The sequence below is a fragment of the Dipteris shenzhenensis genome, chromosome 7 (genome assembly GCF_047967505.1).
Source record: "Dipteris shenzhenensis isolate YYH24624 ecotype China chromosome 7, Dip_SZ_1.0, whole genome shotgun sequence".
In the NCBI taxonomy this organism is placed as follows: domain Eukaryota; kingdom Viridiplantae; phylum Streptophyta; class Polypodiopsida; order Gleicheniales; family Dipteridaceae; genus Dipteris; species Dipteris shenzhenensis.
In genome coordinates this window covers 26,756,421-26,782,279 of record NC_141602.1, presented here as the reverse complement: position 1 = coordinate 26,782,279, position 25,859 = coordinate 26,756,421, and the positions used below count along the sequence as shown (strand labels likewise).

The 25,859-nt window shown below is 44.0% G+C and overlaps 1 protein-coding gene across 1 annotated transcript in view; it reads left to right on the top strand.

The window, feature by feature from the left end:
* The window catches only part of TFIIS (transcript elongation factor IIS), a 73,009-nt gene that overhangs the window by 36,006 nt on the left and 11,144 nt on the right, over positions 1-25,859 (top strand). The window contains exon 2 of the mRNA XM_087377180.1: positions 1,360-1,606. Within this exon, the coding sequence (XP_087233306.1) occupies positions 1,360-1,606 (247 nt within the window). The remainder of the gene's footprint in view (positions 1-1,359; positions 1,607-25,859) is intronic.

The following is a 25,859-nucleotide window of genomic DNA, read 5'->3' as shown; positions in this document are numbered from 1 at the left end:
GGCATACAACCATAAGAATATATCTTTGGATTTGATTCATACTATCCCTTGATGGCAAAAGTAGCGGAGAATCTGAAGGATACACCTAGAGGAAAGCAACGAGCTCACAGATGGATTGATAAAACACATTATACAAAAGCTATCCAATGGCCAGGAGACCATGGATGAGTTGTTTCCGCGCACAAAAGCACAAGTGATACTTGATAAACACATAACAATTCTATACTTTGCCTTCAATGTTGAACTTGAGGAGCTTGCCGATCTTGACAACCAAGCAGTTAACAGCATATTACGACAATTCAAGGATGCGTACAATCTACAGCAGGGTGAATGGCCAGTAACCATTGACAAGATAGCATACAAAATTGACCCAGAATTTGCGAAAAAAAACTATGGGCCATTAGCAACAATCTTCCCAGAACCCAAGAAGCAGCCTAATCAAGGTAAAACCCTACCGACAATATAAAACATCCTTTTGAAGTTTTTTTTTTCCCATATAATAGATTTAACTTTCACTCATACTTTATTCAATTTCACGATCATGAGACACAAAGAAGGAACCGGCCATGTCAAACAACAATACCACATCGGTAACAAATTTATTTATTGCATCACTTGTCTACGGAATGGGAAAAAATATATTGAACAAACTACATACATTGAAACATGTCTGAAATGACACAAAACTAACCCACCATCTAAAATGATCAATGATGTCCGCAGGTACAAACCATTTGAAAAAAACTTCAACGTGGAGGTCTTGGCATCAACTCTGAATACAGTGGAAGCGAATAACTTAGAACGTCAATACATTGCTCGAATGGACACAACATCGGGCTCAAAGGGTTACAATAATATAAATGGACACCCTACGAGCACGAAAAAATATTACTACTTAAAGCGAAACAATTTGATTTAAGCAACAATGTCATTTGTCCGACTTCATTTCCAAACATTCAGAATAGAATTCATATCATATCATTCTTCTTCTTTATTCATTGTTTTAATTTGTCTAAGCACTCATATACATGAAATTAAATCAAATATTCGTAAATATAGAATTTCAAATTCCACCTTACGGTTTCCATTTATTCTAGAGCTAACATTAAGATTTATGCATTAACAAATTCTAATTCTAGTTTAATATTTTTTTTCGTTATTTCAAAAAATCATTTGTGCATCGTTAATCTAGAATCAATATTCACCTTAGGCGGCCTACCGCAATCTGTCTCCATTCTGTTTGCAAAAGCCTCAAATTTGTGACGAGAAAATCTCTCTGTCTCTCTCCCCCCTTGAGTTATTTGCTCACTTCCAAGCCCTATTTGTGGGAGTAGGGAAATAGGGAGTAGGGCTCATTTTTCTGGCCTTGCTTCAGGCAATCCCTAGAGGTTTAGACAGCAGACGGGAGCACTTTGAGTTTTGGTATTCGCTTACCTTCATCATGGGAGCAGATGCAGAGCTCGTCCAGCTTTTCGAAAAGGCCAGCCGCGCTGCCGATTGTGCCTCTTCCGAAGCTGATGGAGGTCCAGAGGAGACGCGCTGCGTTGAGACCATCTACGCTATGCACTCTGTCCCTGTCACCACCGCCGTCTTGATTTCTACCCAGGCACTTCCTTATTCATCCCAGTTTTCTTGCAATGCTTGTCTGGTTTTGCCTCTGTTTTTCTTGACCCTTAATTTGCTGTCCTAGCGCTCTGAATGAGAAATTTCCCGTGTCTGTTGAGGTTCTATTTCTGAAGGGGCACTTCCATTCTGCAGTTTGGCGATCTCAATTGTGAAGACGCCATAGTTGTGAATGACAAACGCAATGTGATTCTTTGGAGGTCAGAACAATTGAAAATATGTGAAAATCCTTAGAGCAGGGCCTTTAAGTCTAGGCACTATCTATCTATGCGTGTAGTGTAAATGGCGTGCATTCCTTCCGTTATCTGGTGCCTTTAAGGTGACACTATCACCTTAGCAAAAGTTTGGAGGGCTCACAGGCTTCTGTGTGTAATGGAACGTGTTTGATTTGTTAGCACCGAGTGCTCTCCTTACACTTCTCTTTAAAAAAAGTGTCCCTCCAGTTATTTTAGGCCACGTTTTACACTTTTTATTCTCAGTCTCTCTTTTCTCTCCCTCTTTCCCTCCCTTTTTCCTTCTCCCCCCCCCCCCCTCTCTCTCTCTCTCTCTCTCTCTCTCTCTCTTCCTCTTCCAAATCAACTCGTCCCTCTAAGGTAAGGGTTCAAATTTGTTACAAGCTTCAAGCTTTAAAGGTTTTGCCTATATCAGTCGGGCAAATCTTTGTACCTTTTTTGCAAGGTGAGTGTTACCTTTTCTAATTGAATAGCATTTTTCCGGATTCTTTTGAAACTCAGATGGCAGCTTATGCTTGGGCACTGATAGCTTTGCTTACTCAATTATTATTATTTTTCCCCCCTCTTTTCCTCTTGGTTTTATTTTATGTCTTTAACAATTACCCCTTCTTCCCTTGTCTCTCTTTTCCGGTCCTTTGTTGTTCCACTCGTTTTATCAATTTGTAAGATTAGACATAAGTGTTGCTTTGCTTGCTAAGTATGTCTTCCTTTTGTTTTTCATAACTGTGTAGATTTTTGGTCTTTAGAACAACAAAAAATCTAAATTTGTATGATTGTACATATTCTAGTATTATTAAAGTATATATATTGTAATCACACTTTGTGAATGGCTCCTGTTTGTGTTTACAGAAATATTATAAGTCTGCAAAATGTTACAGAAGTGGTGGAAGGGTTGTTCTGGAGGCTTGTGTATGTCAATGGGAGAGCTCATCTAGCAAGGTGGAGTAAAAGAAAATGGCAATGAGTAGGGGCACAGTACTAACTGTTGGGCTTCGACGGCTGTTTCTGCAGCTGACTGCGGGATATGAAAGGTGCCTGTGAGAGCGCTCTTCAGCCTTGGGACATCAGGGCTGAGCTCCAAGATGTAACAGCTTTTTAAACTAAGGCTTGGGGGTGTTATGAAGCATGTGTGTTCCTGTGCCAAATAATTAAGGTGATATAGGAGGCTGTGACGGTGGTCTGTTTGATGTTGGTGGCTGGAGGAGACCCAAGGGCCTAGAAGCTTGTGCGGCATTGGCTCAGGTGCTGTAAGGGATAATGGGAGGGCTTTCGGGGTGACATGTTTGTACTTGAGGAGCTCCGTGAAGGAGAAGGCTGCTGTCTACGGCTCAGGCACCATGGTTGTTATGGGCATGCATGCCCTTGGAACTTTGTGTAGCTCCTCTTTGAAGAGCTCAAGGGACTACTTGGGGACCACGAACAAGTACCATTAGTACTTCTCACAACTGGCTCGGATAGCGTCAAACATTGTGTACAAAAGGTTAGAAGGCCGTGTCTCTTCTTCGAATGTCACAAAGAAACTCAAGGAGAGGCACAAGTTTCAAAGAAGCATCTCTCTTCTGTATAGCTCAAAATGACGAGCTTTTTGGAGCGAAACGCAGGGGAAACTTGAGCTTCAAGATGGATACAACAGAAATGGAAGATGCCTCAAGAGGAAGTTGTGCCTTGACAATGCAAGGGCTTGACTCTCATGAAAGGAGATGGAGCATCATGGGGTGAGAGGGGAGTGCACACCACAAGATAGATAACTTTACACGACATTCAAGGCGACATAAATAAATAAATAAATGTGTGGATAAGGTTTGCCAAAGCATGCTTCTATAAGGATTTGCATTTTCAGCCTTGGCAGATCTCTGCTGTGAATGCCTGATGCTGGTGATGTGTTTTTAGTCCTTAAAAAAAAAGCATTTAATGGCTACACAAAGGACACTGATTGAGGGCCCAAGGTGCCCATAGGCTTATTTCACTCTACAGAATCTACCTTCGAATTTTGACCTGAACAAGGCTTATGGATGAAGGACAACACAAGGACCGGCAGAGTGAGTGCACACGACTTTTGACTGGGCTCAACATGGGTGAGCCATGCCCATTCAGATATGACCAATGTAATCAATTGCCAGATATACTTTAGAAACTTAAGATAGAACTGTGTTTGCACTGTACTGCTTTATTACAAATGAAGAATGCCAATTTCATCCAACAAAGGCCTATATTGTTGCTGATCACCCTTACCCAATAGGGCCTAGGGGAATGAGACTGACTCAATTGAACAATGCAATTGGAAGTTCTACATCTGGCTCAGTGAGCAGTGTCGAGGTGCTTCGTTGTAGTAGTATAACCTGGCCAGCTGGTCAGACAAGTTGTTTGCCACTGACGTCTTGTGGATATGTGAGCTGCTCGAGGTACTTGATTATAGTAGAACCTGGCCAGCTGGTCAAACAAGTTGTTTGCCACTCACGTCTTGTGGATAGGAGAGCAGCCTAAGCGAGCAACTGACAAGGAAGGATGCCAGGCAGCGAGTATGATGAGTTTGCAGCAGAAATTTTAGGCAGAGAAAAATTTGTTGGAGAGGTTTTATCAGACTGAGCTCGCAGTAGAGGCTGTAGAACAAAGAATGCATTTGCTGCAATTCGTTATAGACTCTGCCAGAACTCATTTTCGGCAGGGTTTCATTTCAAAAGGTCCGTTAGCAGAGGTTCTGTTGTAGAATCTTTGTCAGGGGATAACCAGTAGCAAAGATGAGGGTGGAAAACAGATCTGTGGGCAGCAGAAAAGGGGAATAGCAGGAGCGAACAGAAGGTTCCAGGAGGAAAAAATGGCCTAGGCTGAGTAGGGCAGAGAGGGCCTGGAGTAGATAGTGACCTGCCCGAGAGGTGGAATGCCGGGTAGCATGCAGGATGGAGTCTGCAGCATGGGAAGGCATGTATTCTCAGAGAATGGTTGCAATATGCTGGGAAGGGAAGAAGGAAGCTTTGGGGAGAGGGAGCAGATTGAGCAGCTAGATGAGGGAGCAGATTGAGCAGCTAGATGAGGGAACAGATTATCTAGCAATCTAGCATGGGAGATTTCTGAATGAGACAATGAGTACCCTGGGAGTCCTTTTGTAGGAGAGGAGGGAGGTAAGGGGAGGGACTGTCCCCTTGTCCCTCTTGTGAATGTAGAACATGTGGCTTTCATGCTCCTGTGGGTGACCCTCCTCTTTGTTGCAAGGGTGCTTAGTGCTCCTTAAGGGGCCCAGGTTTCTACCTTTAATTTTATAGAACCGTGCCCCTTTGGAATGAAACGCTCGCCTTCTCGAGCTCTATGACATGGTGGCCTCAAGTTCAAAAAGGCCCAAATTGAGTTCTTTACTCTTACTACACATAGTAATAGGAGAATTTAAATTCCAAATGATCTCTGATGCATCACCCAAGCTATGAGGCGCTCCAATGCCTTCTTCATTTGCTTCTGAGGGCACTTATTAGTGTAGAATCCCAACCGACTGAAAACATTAAAAAACCATCTCTATGAATCATCTTGTCAAGAGCTCCTTGATGGTGCCGCCTTTTTAAAAAAAAATGAAATTGTGTGAATATATGTTGGCCAAATTGATTTCTGTTTTCAAGGGTTGGATTCGGTCACCTTCCTTGGACACTCGTGACTCTTTCCTGCCAATTTATACTGCAAATCAAGTTTTTTAAACTCTTGTAGAGTAAGCTGTTGGAAAGGTCACCTCCCCATCTGTAAGCCCCCAAATGAGGAGAGCATGGGGGAGGTAGACCAAGGCATGATTAGGCTGCTACATGGGCAGCACAAGGAAGACCTTGTGCAGGAAAGATGGCGGGGGCATGTAGCCCTGGATCTGGCCTGGCAAGACAAAGCTTCATGGCAGGCATATGGCCTGCCTTCAACAGGGCCCCGTGAAGGGTGCGATGACATCAGCAGGGTACAGACCCACTGTACGGGGCTGTATGGAGGCCTACTGGATGGAGAACAGGGCTGCTGGAAGCCGGACAGATGGCGGGATCTGCAGTGGCCAAAGGCGCCTGCATGGCAGGGCCTTTGGGCCTTGTAAGGAGCCTGCAACAGGCCTAGAACAGGGCCAGCAGATGGGCAGACTGCCTGGGCCTATGGTGGGCTGCCACGTGGCCAGGCGGGTCTGAGGAACAGCCCCCAACCAGGCCAGTTTACACACCGGGGGGGGGGCAGATTGGTCGGCCCAAACAGACCTAGGAGTCGGCCCTACCAGGTCGGTCCATTTCAGGGCCCCTTGGGCCTATAAAAGAGGAGGCATTTGGCCTCATAACCATATCTTCTGGAGCAGCACTTCAGCCAACAGATAGGAGCAGCACTAGACCTACCTTGGGCCTATATCCAGGAGGTGAAGGAGGTACAGAGAAGCTGCAGACTAAGTTGAGGAGGGCTAACCACCTAGGCTGGTTTCCAGACAGCAAGGTGGAGAGGATCACTCTAGATAGAGAGTCTACATTTGCTCGAGGTGGAGCATGCGGGCTCAGAGATCTAGAAGTGCTTGACATCTAGTAGGAGAACCTTTTGTTATTGTATCCTATCCTACTTTGTGGACGGATGGAAATATTAAGAGTTGCTTCTATATTTGTTTATGAGCATTGTCTATTTACTGGCTTGCACATCTATGCACATAAGTTTAAGAAGTTTGTGATTCCACACCCCACATGCACACTGTGTGAGCTCCTAGGCAATACTATCAGTCTTCCGTTGTGGGTACCCTTTGTTTGGTAGTTTCTAACACTCGCTTCAATTTTGGTCCAACTAATTTTTTTTAAAAAAAGTACAAGGACCTAGGGATGCAAAGCCACTACAACGGGTCAGGTTTAGATACTTTGCACTCTCCTATGAAAGCGCGACCTAGTGTTAACAAACGTGGTGCACGTAAACACATCATTGAGCATGCAAAACAATGCACAATGTTAGTGATATGAAGACTTTATAACCTCAAGCCTTGCCACCTTCAATTCTAGGACACTGGCACACAATTCCACATCCCTTATCCAATTTCGGTGCACTAGGTTGGTGGAGCTTTGTACTGGTAGCATGTGGCAATTTTCTTGATCGCATCTTAGATCTTGACTCAATAAGTATGAGAACTGGTCACCTAACCATGTTGGCTTCTAGGTTGGGCCTCCGTTGACCGACGCCCGAGATTATGGCTCTTGGATTCGGCTTCTATTAACCAACTCTAGAGACTTCACCCCATAATTACAACTAGGGTGGACATTGAGTCCTTGACCCCACAAACACATATACTTGACTTAACAAAGGAAAAATAGCTGAAATTAATCTAAAAAAACAATGACTTCAAAAATAATCTCTCTTTGATTTGGTTCATGACAACACTTGTCCACATATGAATCAATTGTCCTCAATTGGAAAGCTTCGAGGTCAGCGGAGAGGAGCTCAAGGTAGTTTTATAATAACTTCTCTTCTACCCAAATTGCATCGGCAGATGGGAATTTATCAAGATCCATTTTGACTTCACCATCAGAAACTATTTCTCCCGAAAATTTGATTTCAGAGACAAAGAACTTGCTCTTTTTAGCATTAATATATAGTTGACTGTCCTTCAGGAGGCCAAATACAACTTTTGGATGCTCCCTATGCTCTTTCTCATCTTTCCTAAGTATGAGAATATCATCAAAGAAGGTTCCAACAAATGCTTTATACCGTTGAAAAATGCCAATTCATCATACAATTCAATATGGATTGAGCATTTCTTAATCCAAAAGGAACTACCAAATACTCACAAAGGCCTTGATCTATTCTGAATGTTGTCTTATGAACATCATATATGGAGCAATGCATACATGTTCATACAAATGCCTTCAAAAATTTTGCCTTTCGGTGCCTATTTGGAATCGAATGTTTACCTTGGGAAACTCTATGACTTGGTGGCCTCAAGTTAAAAAAGCCCCAAATTGAGTTTGTTACTCTTTCTTATCGAAATAGTACTAGGAGAATTCGAAGTCAAAAGGATTTTCGATGTACCAACCAAGCTATCAGCCAGCTCCAATGCCTTCTTCATTTGCTCCTGGGGTAACTTGCTAGTGTAGAATCCTTGGTTAGCTCATCCTTTGGCCATTGACTCAAATAGCATATTGGAAAACTCATCTTTGTTAATCATTTGAAGCTCAATGTTGTTCTAGGGCTTCTTGACGGTGCGTTCTTCTCTTCCTTTCTTCTTTGTTTCTTGTTAACTTAATCTTTTTTTTAATTGACATATTTTAGTAAACATTGGGTTTGCCTGAAAGACTCATTGTCTATTTAGAAAACCTAGTATAGCTACTTATGCTTGGGCATTGATGATGACATTGCTTGCTAAGTATGTCTACTTTTTGCTTTTCAAAACTTTTTTGTTACCTCATTTTTCTTCTCTTTCGTTTTCTCTTTTATTTTATGTGTAGAAATTTGGACTTTAGAACAACAAAATCTGAATTTGTACGATTGGATCAATTCTAGTCTTACAAAGGTATATATCTTTATCACTCTAATGAAGTAAACTACATATCTAATCAAATTTGGTCACAGTAAAGTTTTAAAAATTAGTCCTATAAGAGCATGAACTAGGGGTTAACACACATTGTACAAATAAACACATCATTGGATGTGTGGTGGCTTTTGGGTGGGGCTTCCATTAACTAACTCCAAGGACTAAAGCTCTTGGATTGGGCCTCCTTTAGCCAACTCTATAGATGTCACCCCATGGTTACAACTAGGTTGGATAGTGAGTCCTTGACTCCACAAGCACATATATCTAACTTAATAACAAAAAGTAACTAGAAGTTGAATAAAAGCAATCGCCTGAAAAAGGATATCTCTTTGATCTGGTTCATGACACTTGCAAAAGCTGATTCACTATCCCTGCTGCTTCAAAATTATCCCTGTGGTACATGCTCATGAAGTACTTGTGTTGCCACTTTCTAGTTCATACGGCCCTGAACATCTATCCCTAGATTTAAACAAAATTTGTTCCTTGAGCCGTCTACCCTTACACTTTCATTAATTACCAGGAACGGCGTTCCAGACGTTCCGGATGTCAGAACACCGTTCCATGGCAACTATGCCAGCAATATATATTTCCGTCCAATGTGGACACACTTTAAAAAATATGTTCAGTGTGCCACCCTCTATGAACAAAGTGCTAACTAGATGTGGACCCCCGAACAAACTGTTCGCCTACCTCCATGGCACGTCCAAAACACTTGGCCTGCATGCTCTCCTAGAGCTTGAGTTGGCCTCGTAAGCATGCCCCACAATCACCCCTTCTGACTGATCCTTCTGGACAGTCCCTCGTGAAATGGAGCCTTGACCTTATTGCTGCTCCGAAATGCAGCCAATTGTGAGGCACAAACTCCCTCCATGATCCCGTCTTGGTGCTCTGGAGGACAGTCAATGGTGAAGACTTGTGAGCTCCTTCACCCCTGCAAACAACCAGTTCCCTTGCTGCCTTGTATCTACCTGGATGGCACCTTGAACCAGGCTGTTGTGCTGCACCAAAGTGCTCACTGAATGGATAACTAATGAGCCCTCTAGTGCTGCCTTTTATAGGCCCCAAGGACCCCCTGAAATAGCCGACTGAGCTGGCTGACTCCTCAGTCCAGTCAGATGACCCTGGTTGACCAGCCAATCAGCTGTCAACCTGCCCCACCAGCCGAACTGGTTGGGCTCCATATAATGCATCTGGGTCTGCACCTTGCTGCCCTTTCTTCAGTCCTTCCTGGCAATGTGGATGCCCTGCACCAGCCCCTATCTGTCCAAACTTTCTATCTCTCTTCCAGGCCCTATCGATCGTCCGCTGCCGCCTGGTGCCTACTTCCTGTACTACTTCACCACCTGTACCAGTGTCTGCAGCAGCCCCCAGTGACAGCATGGCCTCTAGAATAGCAGAGTGTAACTAGGTTGGGGTTGATTTTTACGAATCGCACCTTCGTCAAACCCTCGTGCACTTGTATGGGCCCACACATTCTTCAAACCTTCGTGCACGTGTATGGGGCCATGGGCACACTTTGGGAAAAAATATGAGTGTTCTAGCTTGGTTTTTGAGCCCTAGTTGTCCAGTAAACACTAAGTTTGATGTACGCTTGGAAGCAAGGCGGAACCGGAATGGCCCTGGAACGTGTTAGAAATGATCCAACAGAGGGTATGCACAGCGGAAGACTGATAGTATTGCCCAGGAGCTCACACAATGTGCGTGGGGTGTGGAATCATGTGCATAGATGTGCAAGCCAGTAAATAGACAATGCTCAGAAACAAATATAGAAGCAACTCTTTATATTCCCGTCCGTCCACAAAGCAGGACAGGATACAATACCAACTCCACCTCGAGCAAATGTAGACTCTCTGTCTAGAGTGTTCTTCTCAACCTTGCTGCCCTAAATGTCAGCCTAGGTAGGCAGCTCCTGCCAAGCTTTGTCTGCAATACACAGGTCCTCTTGGTCCTCCCGAATGTAGGCCCCAAGATAGCTGTTACACTGCTCCAACCTGCTTGTGAATGGCTGCTCCAGAAGATATGATGATCACAACACCTTGCTGCCCTAGAAGACAGCCAAGGTCCAGCCTCTAGGGAACTCAGTCTGCAGCACACCTTCCACTCTCCTTCACCCCCAGTGTGAGGCCCAAGGGAGTGGCTTCTGGCTGCTCCTGTCTACTCCTTTTTTTTCTGGATAGTTGGATAATGAATGATGCCTAGAGCCTCTCCTTTTATAGGCCCATGTAATCTACGACAAACGCCAGTATCAATTTCCTGCGCTCACGCTGCTCTCTCAAACTCTCTCATTCCCTCACTCTGCAAACAGCTAGGGCCCAGGACAACATGTCGGGCTGGACCCCCCCGAATTTATTACTTGAGAGAAAACTGAGTACAAGAGTTCAGCGTGGAAGCTGTTCATACAAAATCCAAACGTGAATTCCAATTACATGAGCTCTCAGGCTCTCTTTCTTGGCAACAAGCCACTTGTCAAACTCTACATTACTTTCCTAATTACATGCCACTAAGGGCAACTCTGGAGTCTTCGAAGCACTTGGTCACGCGAACCGCCTCCTAGACTCTTGGTAGGCTCCTTTGCGCTTAGGAAAATAACTCTTCCTAGTACTTGCAACAATTAATTAAAGCGGACCACCATGGCACCTATTAATTGTTAGCGCTTTGCATGCAAATAACACACTGTGGACTAATTCTAGTCACGGTGGGCGTCCCCACCGAACATATGTGCACACATAACCAAAAAAAGAAAAATATTTATTCTTTGGTTGACCGGAGTCAACACTCTTGATTATAATTAAGAGGCTTTGACCAAGGGTCGAGGCGCCTTAATTATAGTAAAGTCTCTCCAACCGAAGTTGGCACAACTCTTCAACCGAAGTTGGCACATCTTGGTTAACCGTAGTTAACCCTCTTGGCGCATGCCAAGTCTCGACCGGAGTCAACACTCTCTGACTGTAGTCAGCTCTGTGGTTCTCTGGTTAACTGTAGTTAACCCTCTTGGTAATAAACCAAGCCTCCCCGACCGAAGTCAGGATTACTTGACCAGAGTCAAGTATCTTTGACCGTAGTCAATTCTTTGACCATTAAAAGAACTCTTTGACCATAATTAACACATATGAAAACTCTTTAATTATGATCAGATAAATGGTCAACTGTACTTTGACTTAAGATATTTACGTTGTGGTGACATCCCCTCAGCTTCTATTCAGTTGATCTCAACTAAAAAGCTTCCTTGTAAACATCCAAAAGCTGTGGATGATCGGACAACATGTCTTCATCCATCCACTTGGCATCTAATGCCGTATAATTCTTGAATTTTACAAGGTATCTGTAAAATTCTTTGCCTTGAGGGCCTTTGCGTACGGTATGGTACACGATCTGATCTGGCTGAAGAACCTCCTCCAGCTCATCCACTTCTGGTGGATCCTCTGATATTGGCTCTGTAGGCTCTGGCCCCTGGAATTTCTTTAGAAGACTCACATGGAATGCATTGTGAATCCTCCAATGCTCTGGCAATGCCAACCTGTATGCAACCTTATTTATTCTTTCTGTAACCCTGAAAGGGCCATAGTACCTGGAAGATAACTTTGCATACACTTTATGTTTGCCTTTAAACTTGCGGAGCCTAGCTTTCTCGAACTTTAAAAGTACCTAATCCCCTTCCTTGAGATTTAAGTGTCTCCTATGCTTATCTGCAGCTCTTTTATGCTTCTCTTGAGACCTTTCAATTGCTGTCCGGACTTGGCTGTAAGCTGTCTGTGAAGGGTCGCGTAGACAAAAGAGAGCACGTACAAGGTACAAGGGTCGATGAGAAACGCCGTCACGTCAACTAGAGTAAAATGAAAAGAAAAGTACATAGTACTTGTAGGTAGACCCTAGGACTAAGTGTCCTAGGTGTCACATAGGTCTAAGTGTCCTATGTGGCATAATAGGCACAAAATACATTAAGTGCCTATAACTATGCCTACAAGGCACATACCAGGGCCCATAGGGCATCACTAGAACAGGGAGAAGGTGGCCTACAAACCCCCCTCCATGGTATGGGCTGAAGTATTCTGGAAACGTCTCAAAATACGCAAATGTCTCTTCAAAAGTCAATGCCTTGTTGTTGGGCATACCCTTTTGCAACAAGACGGGCTTTGTGTTGATCTATACTGCCATCATATTTCCTTTTTAATTTGTAGACCCACCGGGTACCAATGGCATGCTTGCCGGGAGGGAGATCTACTAATTCCCATGTGTCATTTTTGGCAATGGATTGTAACTCAGCTTTCATTGCATCCATCCACTCTTTGCTGTCAAAAGCATCTTTATGACACAAAGGCTCTTCATTGCAAGCTGTAGCAAGGAGTGCAAACTCAAGAAAGGGAGAAGCCGAATGCTCAGTAAAGATTACATCTCTACTGACAATAATCTTCCCAGTATTTGGTTGGTATAACCTATATCCTTTGCTCTCTTGGCTGTAACCAATAAATATGCATTTGATTGCCTTGTCATCAAGCTTATGTCTCAGCTGAGATGGTACATGAACATATGCAAGAGACCCAAAAACTCTCATGTGTGAAAGTGAAGGCTTCCTGCCTTTCCATGCTTCATAAGGTGTAACAGTCTTGAGTGCCCTTGTAGGTGATCTATTCAGCACATAGTTGGCACACATCACTGCATCAAGCCAAAATTTATTGGGCAAGGACTTGGCCTTAAGCATGCATCTGGCCATCTCCATAGTAGACCTGTTCTTCCTTTCAGGAACAGGATTATGCTGAGGAGTGTAAGGAGTATCTGTGTTGAGGGTGACAAGCTTGTATCCTGATTCATTCTCAACCATATTCATCCACCTTTGAAAGCATGAGAACACTTCAGATTTGGCTTTTAAAGCATATACCCGGCAATATCTTGTGAAGTCATCAATGAGAGTCATGAAATATTTGTACCCCCCAATGGCATTTGTCCTCGTTGGGCCACAGACATCACTGTGCACTAGCTGCAATTTCCTTTGTTAGAGTTTTGGACAATTCTTTTGAAAAGGAAACCGATGCATCTTACCCAAAAGACAACCCTCACACACATGTTTGGAAACTGTGTGAGTTTGAGGTACATCATTTGCCATGTCCTGTGAATGTAACTTGGCAAGAGCTCTATAATTGAGATGACCCATTCTCTCATGCCAAAGATGAGTTTCAAGCAAGCTGTGAATCTGAAATAGCAAATGCTTCAATAGAGAGTGCAGCTGAGTGATCATCAAGGTGATAAAGGCCCTTTTTCAAAGTGCCAGTGAGAACTATGGCATTGTCATCACGAAGATCATATACTAGGCATCTGTATCCATCAAAAATCACTCTGAAACCTGAAGTGGCAATTGCTGAAATTGAAATCAAGTTGACTTCAATTCCAGGCACAAAAAGAACATTTGTCAAAGTGACAGGATGGCTTGAAATGGATGTGAGCTGCACATCTCCAATTCCTTTTACAGCATAGGAAGCATTATTAGCACATGTGACAGTCCCTCCTTGAGGTGCATTAGCTAAGGACTGCAACAACTGTCTGCAAAACGTGCTTGGAAGCACCACTATCAAAATACCAAGACTGAGCGTCATTAGCAGTAAAAAGTGCATCAACTTGGGAGGGATCAAATGAACAAGGGACAGCCCATGCCCAATCATCCTGGAGAGCATGTGCATGTGAAGCATCTGCTGGCTCGTGGGATTCAATTGCATGTGAGGCATTAACTGTCAATCCTGCTTTCTTTTTCTCCGAAGCAATGTGCTTCCTACATTCTGAAATGTCATGTCCAGGCTTGCGACAATAGTTGCATCTTTTCTTCTTTGACTTATCTGCTGTATTTTTAGATGCATTGGAGGAATTGCCACTGTTAGGCGCAGATTTAGGCTTGCCCATAGGCTTGGAAGCCTTGCCTCTTCCTGTCTGCTGTGAAGCAAATGCATGATCAGGAATAATAGCTTGTCTATTAGCTCGACTTTGCTCTTCCTGCAAAAGCAAAGTGACTAGCTGATCAAAAGAGTAGTGGTATGGATTACCCATGGCCACTAATCGAAGGGTTGTAGCAAACCCTTGATATGTATCTGGCAGTCCATGATGGGAGCAAGGAGTGGAAGCAAGAGGGAGATGGAGAAAGGTGAGAGAGCAAAAGAGAGAACACACGTTTTGTGGGAAGCAAAAGTCTTCGATGTGACTTTCCTTATTGCCTTTTATACAAAGAATAGATAAGGTGATGACGTGGCATTATAAGTACCACTTATACAAGGGATAGTACATTATGACGTGGCATTATAAGTACCACTTATACAAGGGATAGTACATTATGCCTTTATCCCCAACAATCTCCCACTTAAAGGCAATGTGCCCAAAAAGAGGAAGAAGTGTACATAGAAAACATATACACAAAATACAAGAGAATCTCAATCATGAGAAACTCAGCCAACACCCATCTGTACTCTGCAATGTGCAAAGCGTTGCGGGTTAAGACTCTTGGTTAAAAGATTTGCAGGATTGTCATCATTGTGCACTTTGACAAGCTGAATACGCTTATCCTCAAGCACCTCTCTGATAAAATGATATTTCACCTCGATGTGTTTCGTTTTGGCATGAAACACAGGATTACGTGCTAGCTGAATAGCACTCTGACTATCACAATGCAAAATAGGAACCTCTCGTGATAAACCAATATCTCCCACTAGACGAGACCATATGGCTTCTTTGCTCGCCTCTGTGGTTGCAACATATTCTACCTCTGTGGTAGATAAAGCAATGCATTTCTGCAACCGAGAGATCCATGAAATAGCACCACCACCTAAGGTGAAAACATATCCTGTAGTAGACTTTCTTTGGTCTACACATCCTGCAAAATCTGAGTCTGTGAACCCATGAAGAACCAAGTCTTTCTTCCCAAAGCAAATGCACACATGCATTGTGCCCTTAAGATATCTCATGATACCTTTCACGGCTTCCCAATGCTTCTTGCTAGGTGTTGCCATGTATCTACTGACAACTCCCACTGCAAAGGCAATATATGGACGTGTAGCCTATTGCATACATGAGACTACCAACCGCGGATGCATAAGGAATCTTGGCCGTTTCAGCCCTCTCATCATTTGACTGTGGGCTGTCTTTCTGACTGAGTTTCACATATGGAGGCAATGGAGTACAAAGAATCTTTCCTCCCTCCATATTGAAACGCTGCAAAACCTTGCCAAGGTATTCCTTCTGAGACAAATAGGGCAATTTCTTATTTCTGTCCCGTATGATGCGCATCCCTAAAATGTGATTTTATCACCAAGATCCTTCATATCAAATGTCTTATGCAGTCCCATCTTCAATGCATCGATCTCATACGGAGATTTGCCTGCAATAAGCATGTCATCAACATAAATGATGAGCAAAATAAGACTACAATCCTTTGCTTTCTTGGTATAGAGACAGTGATCAACATCACTTCTCCAAAACCCCTGAGATTGCATGAAAGTATGGAATTTGAAGTACCACTCCCTTGGAGCCTGCTTCAACCCATATAAGCTCTTTTTCAGCTTGCATACCAACTTTTCTTTGCCTTCACTGACAAACCCTTCTAGCTGTACCATATAAATCTCCTCATGAAGATCACCATGGAGAAATGCAGTCTTGACATCCATCTGACACAAGTCCATATCCTCATGTGCAACCAATGCCAAAATAGCCCTCAATGTTGTCATTTTCACCACAGGAGAAATAATTTCATCAAAGTCAATGCCCTTCTGTTGCTTGAACCCCTTGGCAACCAATCTTGCCTTGTATTTGTTCTCAGCATTAGGAGTGATCTTGATCTTATAAACCCATTTGCATGGTAAGGCATTCTTTCCAGTTGGTAGTTTCACCAAATCCCATGTTTTATTTTTTATAAGAGAATCCATTTCTGAATGCATGGCCTTCTCCCACTTTCTCTTATCATGCCTTCTCATTGCTTCCTGATAGCATGAAGGCTCACCACAATCTGTCAGCATGACAAAATCAGCCACGTAGTTCTGTCCTGGAACAAACCTATCAGGAGGTTTTGAGACTCTGGTGGATCTTCTTACCCAATTATCTTGATTGGCTGGCTGTTCAGCCTGCATATCAGCCATATTATGTGGCTGTACCACCTCCTCTGGCTGTCCTACATCACCCAAATGTGGCTCTATCTGTGGCATATCAAAGGCAATTTGATTTGGCTGATTCTCAGCCTCTATTCTCTGCGCATTAGGGACATTTGCAGCAGCACCTTGCTGCATATTATCGGGCATATTTTGCTGTCTATTCACAATGATTTCTTCAAAGACAACCTTCCTATTTTCTGATTTTTGAGTGGGCTTCTTGTGCATGCTTTCCTCATGAAAAATCACATCATTGCTGCATATAATCTTCCTTCCAATGGGATCCCACAATCTATACCCCATTTCACCACTGTCACCATATCCAATAAAGATGCATCTATTTGACTTTGGTTGGAGTTTGTTGCGCTGCTCTTTTCGTACGTGCACATGCGCATCACAGCCAAACACTCTCAAGTGTTTATATGAAGGTGGCTTGCCATACCACTGTTCATTACCATCCAACTGATTATTCGGTGACCTGTTGATGACATGAATGGCTGTTTGAACAGCCTCTGCCCAAAAACCATGGGGTAAGGTAGCATGAGACAGCATATTACGGACTCTATCTTGAATAGTCCGATTTGTTCACTCTACAACTCCATTCTCTGGAGGATTATGAGGGCTTGTGAGTTCCCTCTTTATCCCTTTCATGTCACAAAATTCCTGAAATATTTTGAAGACATATTCTCCTCCATTATCAGAGCGTAAGCATTTCAACTTCTTACCTGTCTGATTTTCAACCAAGGCAACAAACTTTTGAAATGCACCGAAAACTTCATCCTTCCTCTTGATGAAATAGACCCACACTTTTCTTGTGGCATCATCTATAAATGTAACAAAGTATTCATGACCACCCATAGACAACTGAGGCATTTGACATACATCACTATGTACCAAATCTAAGGGTGTCAATCTTTGTTGCAATGTCGCTTTATGTGGTGACTGTGGATGCTTACCAAAAATGCAATGCTCACAATGTTTAAATTCTGAAAATTTCAGAGACGGTAAATAACCCAATTGAGATAGTACTTGCATTCCTTTAACACTCATGTGTCCTAACCAGCCATGCCACAATGAAACCTTTGGCACCTCAGTTACGGCAACCACATGATTCTTTACATCAGAAACATGCAAAGTATACAAAGTATCACACTTGTATGCCTTTGCAATGACTCTGGCTCCCTTGGTTATCTTCCACCTACTATTACCAAACATAGTATAGTAGCCTTGATCATCCAATTGACCAGTACTAACATCATACCTAACATCATGAAGTATAAAATGTGTGCCATCAGAAAATGCAAGTTTCACATCTCCAATCCCTGCAATAGAGCATGCATAATTGTTTCCAAGATGCACAACACCCTGTAAACCACCATTATATGAGCGAAACCACTCCCTGTGTGGTGTCACATGAAAGGAAGCACCTGAATCAATGATCCAAGTGGTCATGTCACCGTCTTCTTCTGTGACCAAAGCATGTGCATCAACTGATGAAACAAACAAAATGTCATCCTCACTCTCATGAGTGACTGCATTTACCTCTTCAATCTTCACACCACTATTACTTGTAAGAAATCCTAGATTTACTATATTTAGAACTGTGCTAAGGAACAGAAAAGAGACTGAGATAGCAGAGAGCAAGGAATAATTATATTGCTTGAATATCTGTAGGGTGGATGTGATTGTGTCATCCATACAATTGGGCCTCTCTTATATAGAGAGTGAAGAGTCACACATGAAAAGGTGTGTACTTCAAAGGGTATGTGCATGAAGAGGTGTGTACCCCTTGTGAAGGGTGTGACCCTTGATGAGAGGGTACATTACAATAGGAATGTCTCTTCATTAGAATGTCTCTTGTGAAGGGTCGAAAGGGCAAGTGTCCCGTCGAAAGGTCATACCCTTCCACAAGTGTCCATTCATTAAACCATCCATAAGTCTAGAAAGAGAAAAGGAATACGTCACAGATCGTGACATCCCCTCCCACTCAAAAGAAGACCCTGGTGGAGATAATGAACTGATGTAGAAAATATCATGGTAGATTCTGAAAATACTGCTGTAAAAGATCAGGGTACTGCTGTAAGTCTTCATCCGACTGCCAAGTAGCGTCGGAGTCGTCCAGATCTTGCCAAAGAACAAGGAATTCCGTGATAAGTCGATGTCGAGTCTCTCGCTGTCGATGGTCCAGAATACGCTCAGGAATAAGGAGAACATAATCGTCTTCGATTTCTGGGATATAATCACCTGCAGGAGGAACTGCTTCATCGCCTGGAATGTACGTCTTTAGCCAAGAAATATGAAATGTTGGATGGATTTTACCCCATGATGGTGGTAATTCCAATTTATAACTTAAAGGTGAATTTTTCTTGACGATCCGGAAAGGTCCATAGTATCTTGGTCGCAACTTAGGAAACACAGACTTAACCGTCTTATAGCGATGTGGGGCTACAAATAATAGCACCATGTCACCAGTGTTAAATTCCAGGTGACGTCGATGTTTGTTGGCAGACCGTTGATACCGCTCTTGCGCTTTTCGCATATGATCCCTGACTTGTAGTAAAATGTCTTGCATTTCTTGAACCAGTTGATCAGCTAGGGCCACTCGATGTTGAAGTACAAAATTTGTTGGTACAATCGGAGTGTGTCCATAAGCTGCTTGGAATGGAGTCATGCTGATGGCACTATGGAAAGAGTTATTATAAGCAAACTCAAGGAGTGGTAGATACTCTTCCCAGGCTGCGAGGCGTGACTGAACATAATGTCGAAGCATTTCTTCCAGAACTTGGTTGACTCTTTCAGTCTGGCCATCTGATTCTGGGTGGTAAGCTGAACTGAACAGTAGAGTTGTACCCAAAGATTCGAACAGTGAAATCCAAAAGTGACTGGTAAACTTAGGATCTCTGTCGGATATGATATTCTTGGGTAATCCATGGTGTCGGAAGATGTGTTGTATAAAGAGTTTGGCTATGTCCGGGGCGTGTGCACTGCTTTTGCAAGCAACAAAGTGTGCCATTTTGGACAAGCGATCAACAATTACCATAATCTGAGTGTTACCTCTGGAGGATCGTGGTAGTGTTGTAATGAAATCCATGGAAATACTTTCCCACCTTTCAGTTGGAACTGGAAGAGGCTGAAGAAGTCCTGTTGGAAGTCGTCGACTTGCTTTCATTTGTTGACAAGATAAGCAAGATGTAACCATGTTGATGACATCTCTTTTCATCTGAGGCCAGTAGTATGTTGCACTGAGTAACCGATAAGTCTTATTGATGCCTGGATGGGCAGCATAAGGAACTACATGATGCTCTTTTAACAAAAGACGTCGAACATCCTTGTCATGTGGTACACAGACGCGATCTTGATAATACAGAAGGTCGTCCGTATAAGAATAGGATGAGAAAATCTTCTGTTCGGAAGTCGAAGGTTGATCTTTTAAAAGAACCTGTACTGCTGTGCCGAAGTCTTTATCATTGAAATACTTTCCTTTGAATGAATTCGGAACATCCACAGATAATGTAGAGATTACCATGGCTGATGCTAGAGGTAACCTGCTGAGAGCATCTGCAACTACATTGCGTAGTCCTGGTATGTACTCAATGGTCATGTGAAAGTTGGCCAGAAACTCAACCCAGCGTGCTTGTCGAGCGTTCATGACTGGCTGAGTAAAGATGTACTTTAAAGAGTGATGGTCTGTTTTGACCACAGAGTCGGCACCCATGAGATAATGTTTCCAAGAGCGATAAGCATGTACAACAGTAAGAAACTCCTTATCATAAACCAGATATCGGGTTTGGATATCAGAATGTTTATGGCTGTCAAAAGCAATAACTCTGCCTTCTTGCATCAAGACTGCTCCTGTAGCGATGTCGGAAGCGTCGGTCATGACGTCAAATGGAAGATTTGGGTCAGCAATAGCCATAACTGGTGTAGTAGTGAGTGCTTGCTTGAGTTGTTGGAAACTATACTCTGTTTCGGGAAGCCACTAAAAAATTGCTGTGCTTTTCAATAATTCGGACATAGGAGCTGCGATTTCAGAAAACTGATAGACCTTTGTATGGTAGAAGTTTGCCAATCCGAGAAAAGAGCGGACATCATGAACATTCTTAGGAGTAGGCCAGTTTCGGATTACCTCGACCTTCTTGGGATCCACAGAGATACCTTGAGCTGAAATAACATGTCCCAAATATTCAAGTTGGGTCTTGAAGAACTCACTCTTCTCAATGTTGATGTAGAGAGAATTTGCGCGGAGAACTTCAAAAACTTGGTGAAGATGTTGTTTGTGCTCATGTAGGGATCTGCTGAAAACGAGGATGTCATCGAGGTAAACGATGACGAACTTATCGAGGAAAGACCTGAAGATGTCGTTCATTAATGTCATGAATGTGGCCGGGGCATTGTTTAACCCAAAAGGCATGACCAAACATTCATAGTGTCCATACTTTGTTCGAAAAGCTGTCTTGTACTCATCGCCTTCTCGTATACGAATTTGATGATAACCTGAACGAAGATCAATCTTGGAGAAGTGTGTTGCATGTAGAAGTTGATCGAAGAGGTCATCAATGCGAGGCAATGGATACTTGTTTTTGATAGTGAGCTTGTTGAGGGCTCGATAGTCGATGCAGAGGCGCATTGACTTGTTCTTTTTTTCCACAAGTAATACAGGAGATCCGAAAGGGCTGCGACTGGGCCGAATGTGACCTTTGTCGAGTAGCTCGGTGACCTGTCTTTGGATTTCTTCATTTTGAGTGTGAGAAACCCGATAAGGAGGTTTCGACGGTGGATTACTGCCGGGAATAAGTTCGAATGGGTGATCCACTGGTCGTCGAGGTGGCAACTGCTTTGGCAATTCCTGTGGAAAAAGGTCCAGGTAAGGCTGGAAAAAGGGTTGGTTGAGGTATTCAGGAGGATCCTTTGTTGGTGTCTCCTCTACTGCCGTAACCAACAGAAGTGAAGTCTTTGCTTGGCGTTTACGAACCCACTTCTTTACTTGTAGGGCAGAGGCAACTGGGGTTGAAGGAGAATCCCTAGAACCAGTTAGCTCAATAAGTTTTCCATGGTGGACAAACTGGATAGTATGGCTGCGAAAGCTGATTGATGGATCATAATCGTATAGCCATTGTTGTCCGAGTATGACATCGTACCGAGAAAGAGGCATAATGTCGAAGTTCAACTTGTCCGTATAATGTTGGATGCGAAAAGACAAGTTTTTGATCGTGGTGTTGCACAAGAAAGTTGTTCCATTTGCGAGTTCAATCTGATAGTCCATGAGACTAGGACTGGTAGTCAACCGAAGTTTATCGACCACAGAACTGGCTAGGAAATTATGAGAACAGCCACTGTCGATGAGGATGGTGACCGTTGTTCCACGAATCGATCCTTGAACACAAAGTACTTGAGTGGCCAGGGAAGGTTCGGGGTTGCTGGCAAGGCTCAGGTGGATGGTATTCGCCATTCGAACAGCTTTGCCTTTCTTGTCTTGTGCTGAGGTAGCATCTTCTTTTGGGGAAGTGCTAGGTTCCATATTAGAATTTTGCTTTGGTCGCTTGGGACAATCGAACCATCTATGGTCGCCTGTACAGATGGTACAAAGTCCTTTTGAGCTGGAGTTGTTCTTCTTGTCAGTGGCCGCACCTTTATGTTGGGGATGTCGGTAATGACTTTGTGAAGAAGAAGAAACACGATCCTTGGGGGAGTGCTTTTGTTGGAATCCAGCAAATGATTTCTGAGGTTTCTGGGGATCTTGAGACTGTCGCTGACCTTGATTACCGAAGTTTTTTCGAAACCTGGTGTTATCTTGAGGGCGAGCACCTTTGGGCATAGGAGAGTTATGTGTGCGATTAGCACTCTGCTTCCCTGTGTTTAGGAAATTTGTCGTGCGCTCTGCGTAAGCAATAGCGCCATCTGTGGTGGTGATGTTTGCTTTAAGAACATCAATGCGTAACGAGGGATTTAGGCCTGAGATGAAAGCATGAAGGCGATCATCCTCAGTTAAACCATCAATCTCCAGCACCAATGTGGTGAACTGAGAGATATAGGAAGACAGGGAACCCGTTTGCTCCAACTGTCGGAGTTTTGAACGTGCTTGGAAGTCCGCATTGGCACAAACTGCTTACGGAGCACGTGTTCAAAACGTTCCCATGTTAACACACTTTTTCCGTCCTTTAAGCGTCTTTGCCACCATAGAAATGCTGTATCCTTCAGGAGGGAGGCTGCCAAGGCGATCTTTTTGCCTTCCGTGAGGTCAACAGTGTCAAAATACATGCGCATTTTAGCGAGCCATTGGTCAACAGTTCGGCGATTACGTTGACCAGTGTAGGCTTCCGGAAGTTTGACGTCAAGTCGTTTAGTTTTGGAAGCTTGAAGTAATCGGTAGAGAGCACGCAGTTCAGTGTTTTCTACCTCTGGTGGGAAAGAGTCCGCATCGTCGTCGGGTTGCGTCACGTCGTCCTCTGTATGTGCTGGACTTCGAGAATCTTGGAGTTGTTGAACTTTTTGAACCAGGTCGGAGATGCTGTCCTGAAGCTGAGATATTTGAAGTTGCAATAGAGATTCACTTTGGACGTTGCCTTCAGGGGTCTTTTTGGGACTTGATTCTTTAATCTCTGGAGAGGCTTCACGCGAGCGGTGCGACATGTCGGAAATCCCTGTGAGAAAAGCGCGAACTTGCGCTCTAGTTTGTACCATTCCTGAAAGAGGATTCGGGCTGCTCCCTGAGGTTGCTCATATTGGAGGGGGCAGGCGAGGCAGGATGGAACCACCCGTGGAAATCTGGTAAGGGAGGTCCTGTCGGAGGTAACACTGGAGATTCTGAAAAAGGTGTTACTGCTCGTGATAAGACAGGGGTAGGTAGCAGAGTCCACGGATCTGAAAAAGGGTAAGGAGCTGCTGTCGGAAGAGGAGGATATCCAGGAGAGGGAGTGCCTTCAGAATGTAAATACTGACTTGGAGAAGGTACAACCTGTAGAGGAGGATATCTGGGAGCTGAAGGAGGTGGAGAGTACCCTGGGGATGCCGAAGGTGAAGGGTAAAACTCTCTCCAAAAATGAACAGCAAACTCCTGAGGAATATCGTGTTCCGGATATCTTCGTGTCTCGTGGAACACAACCTGTACTGTGCTAAGGAAATAATGTAACTGAGGTGCCTCACGCAAAAGGTAGAGGATGTGATCCAAGTCACTCGGAGGGCACGTGACACAAAAGACCCAAGATGCAAAGGCTCCAAAATGGGCTGGCTGTGCAATTTGAACACGATATTGTGTAGTAGCAGGTGCGTGAGGTGGCCGGGTGAATTACCAGGGGTTTCCATGCTTTAATGTGGATTCTTTCATTTGCTGTAATTTGTTAAAGAGAATCCTTAAAAAGCAGATTGGAAAGACTCCACCTGGCAATACTTTAATCTGCCAAGTGATTGCGTAGAAGAAGGCTGCAAATCGTTGTCCGGAGGTCCATGTTGCAGTGTTTTGCGAGGAGTGCTCGAGGCTTGTCTGGTCCGGGCTGTCAACGGGCTGTCTTCATCGCGAGAATAGTTGCAACTGGTGCTGAAATGGCAGGGTAAAAATGGCGAAACAAGGAGAGGGCAGCAGGCTGTCAGGAAAAGGCAGGTATCCAGGGCTGCAATGGCAAGGTCAGGGCTGCAAATAGCGAGGGGGGCTGTCAGCGAAAATGGCGAGGTAAGGGCTGGCAGTAACCAGGGATTGGCAGCGTAAATGACGAAACAGGGCCTGGCAGCGCAGGGAATGGTGAACCAGGAAACTGACAGCGCAGGCTGTACGGCTGTACGGTAGGCTTGCACAGGCTGTACGGCAGGGCAGCGAAAAGTCGTACAGGGTGTACGGAATCACTGCGCAGGAAGGTACAGAAGAGGCGCAGGGCTGTACGGCTGGCTGCGCAGGCAGGTACCGAAGGATGGCGCAGGGCTGTACGGCTGCTGCGCAGGGCTGTACGGCTGGCTGCGCAGAAGGGTACGGAAGTCCGTACAGTTTTTGTTTTTCGTTGAAGGAGAAGCTGCGACTTTTCGCTAGGGCTGCCTAAGGGTTAGTTGCCCTAAAAATTTAAATGGGGGTTTAGTTGAACCCTAGGGTAGCTAGGGTAAACCTAGGGGTAGGGGATGGGTTTAATTTTTTGTCCCTTTTTACCCCTCTAGGTACCCTTTTGTAGGTACTTGGGGCCTAGGAGGTGTGCCTATTCGAAGGGGTGTGACCCTTGGAATAGGTGCACCTGTTCATGAGGGGATGTGTCCCTATTGTTAAAAAGGGTGTGACCCTGCATGAATAGGTATGTCCCTTTGCCCACGATGGGGTATGTCCCATGAGTGAGGAGTCGAGACTCGTCACTAAAAGGTGTGTCCCATGGTGGAAAAGGTGTGTCCCTTGGTTGTGGGACAGCCCAAGCACCTGAAAGGACACGATTTTGGTCGTGTCCATTCACATCAACTTGTGATGTGAGGGAGATGGAGAGGCCAGGATGACTTTAGGCCGGGTAGGCGTTTAAAAATTTTACGCTCATCCTCTCCATCTCTTCCATGCACAATGTGCACGGATGTCCTTCTAGCGGCAAAAATGTATCAGATCAGCGCTAGAAGGTGGGGGGCATTTCCTACAGGCAGGAGCGGATTTTGCTCTGATACCACTGTAAGAAATCCTAGATTTACTATATTTAGAACTGTGCTAAGGAACAGAAAAGAGACTGAGATAGCAGAGAGCAAGGAATAATTATATTGCTTGAATATCTGTAGGGTGGATGTGATTGTGTCATCCATACAATTGGGCCTCTCTTATATAGAGAGTGAAGAGTCACACATGAAAAGGTGTGTACTCCAAAGGGTATGTGCATGAAGAGGTGTGTACCCCTTGTGAAGGGTGTGACCCTTGATGAGAGGGTACATTACAATAGGAATGTCTCTTCATTAGAATGTCTCTTGTGAAGGGTTGTGCCTCATTAGGAAGTGTCCCGTCGAAAGGTCATACATACCCTTCCACAAGTGTCCATTCATTAAACCATCCATAAGTCTAGAAAGAGAAAAGGAATACGTCACAGATCGTGACATCACTACTCTCTACTTGTTGCTTGCCTTTATCATATTTGGCATCCTGATTGTTGTTGTTGCTCTTTTTCTGCTCCCTTTTCAGCTTAAAGCAATCTTTCTTCATGTGCCCCTTTTTGCCACAGTGAAAACATTCAATATCCTTCTTAGGATGTGACTTACTGCGGGATCTGTTCCTTTGGCTGTCATTGCCTCTATTCTGAGGTCTTCCTCTTGTGTTAAGAGCAGTGGAAGACTTACTTGAAGAATTGTTCTTCTTGTTCATCTCCTTCATGAGGAGCTGACTCTCAACATCTGCATAAATAAGAGTAGGATTTGAATTGCTCAAAGCTGTTCTGAAAA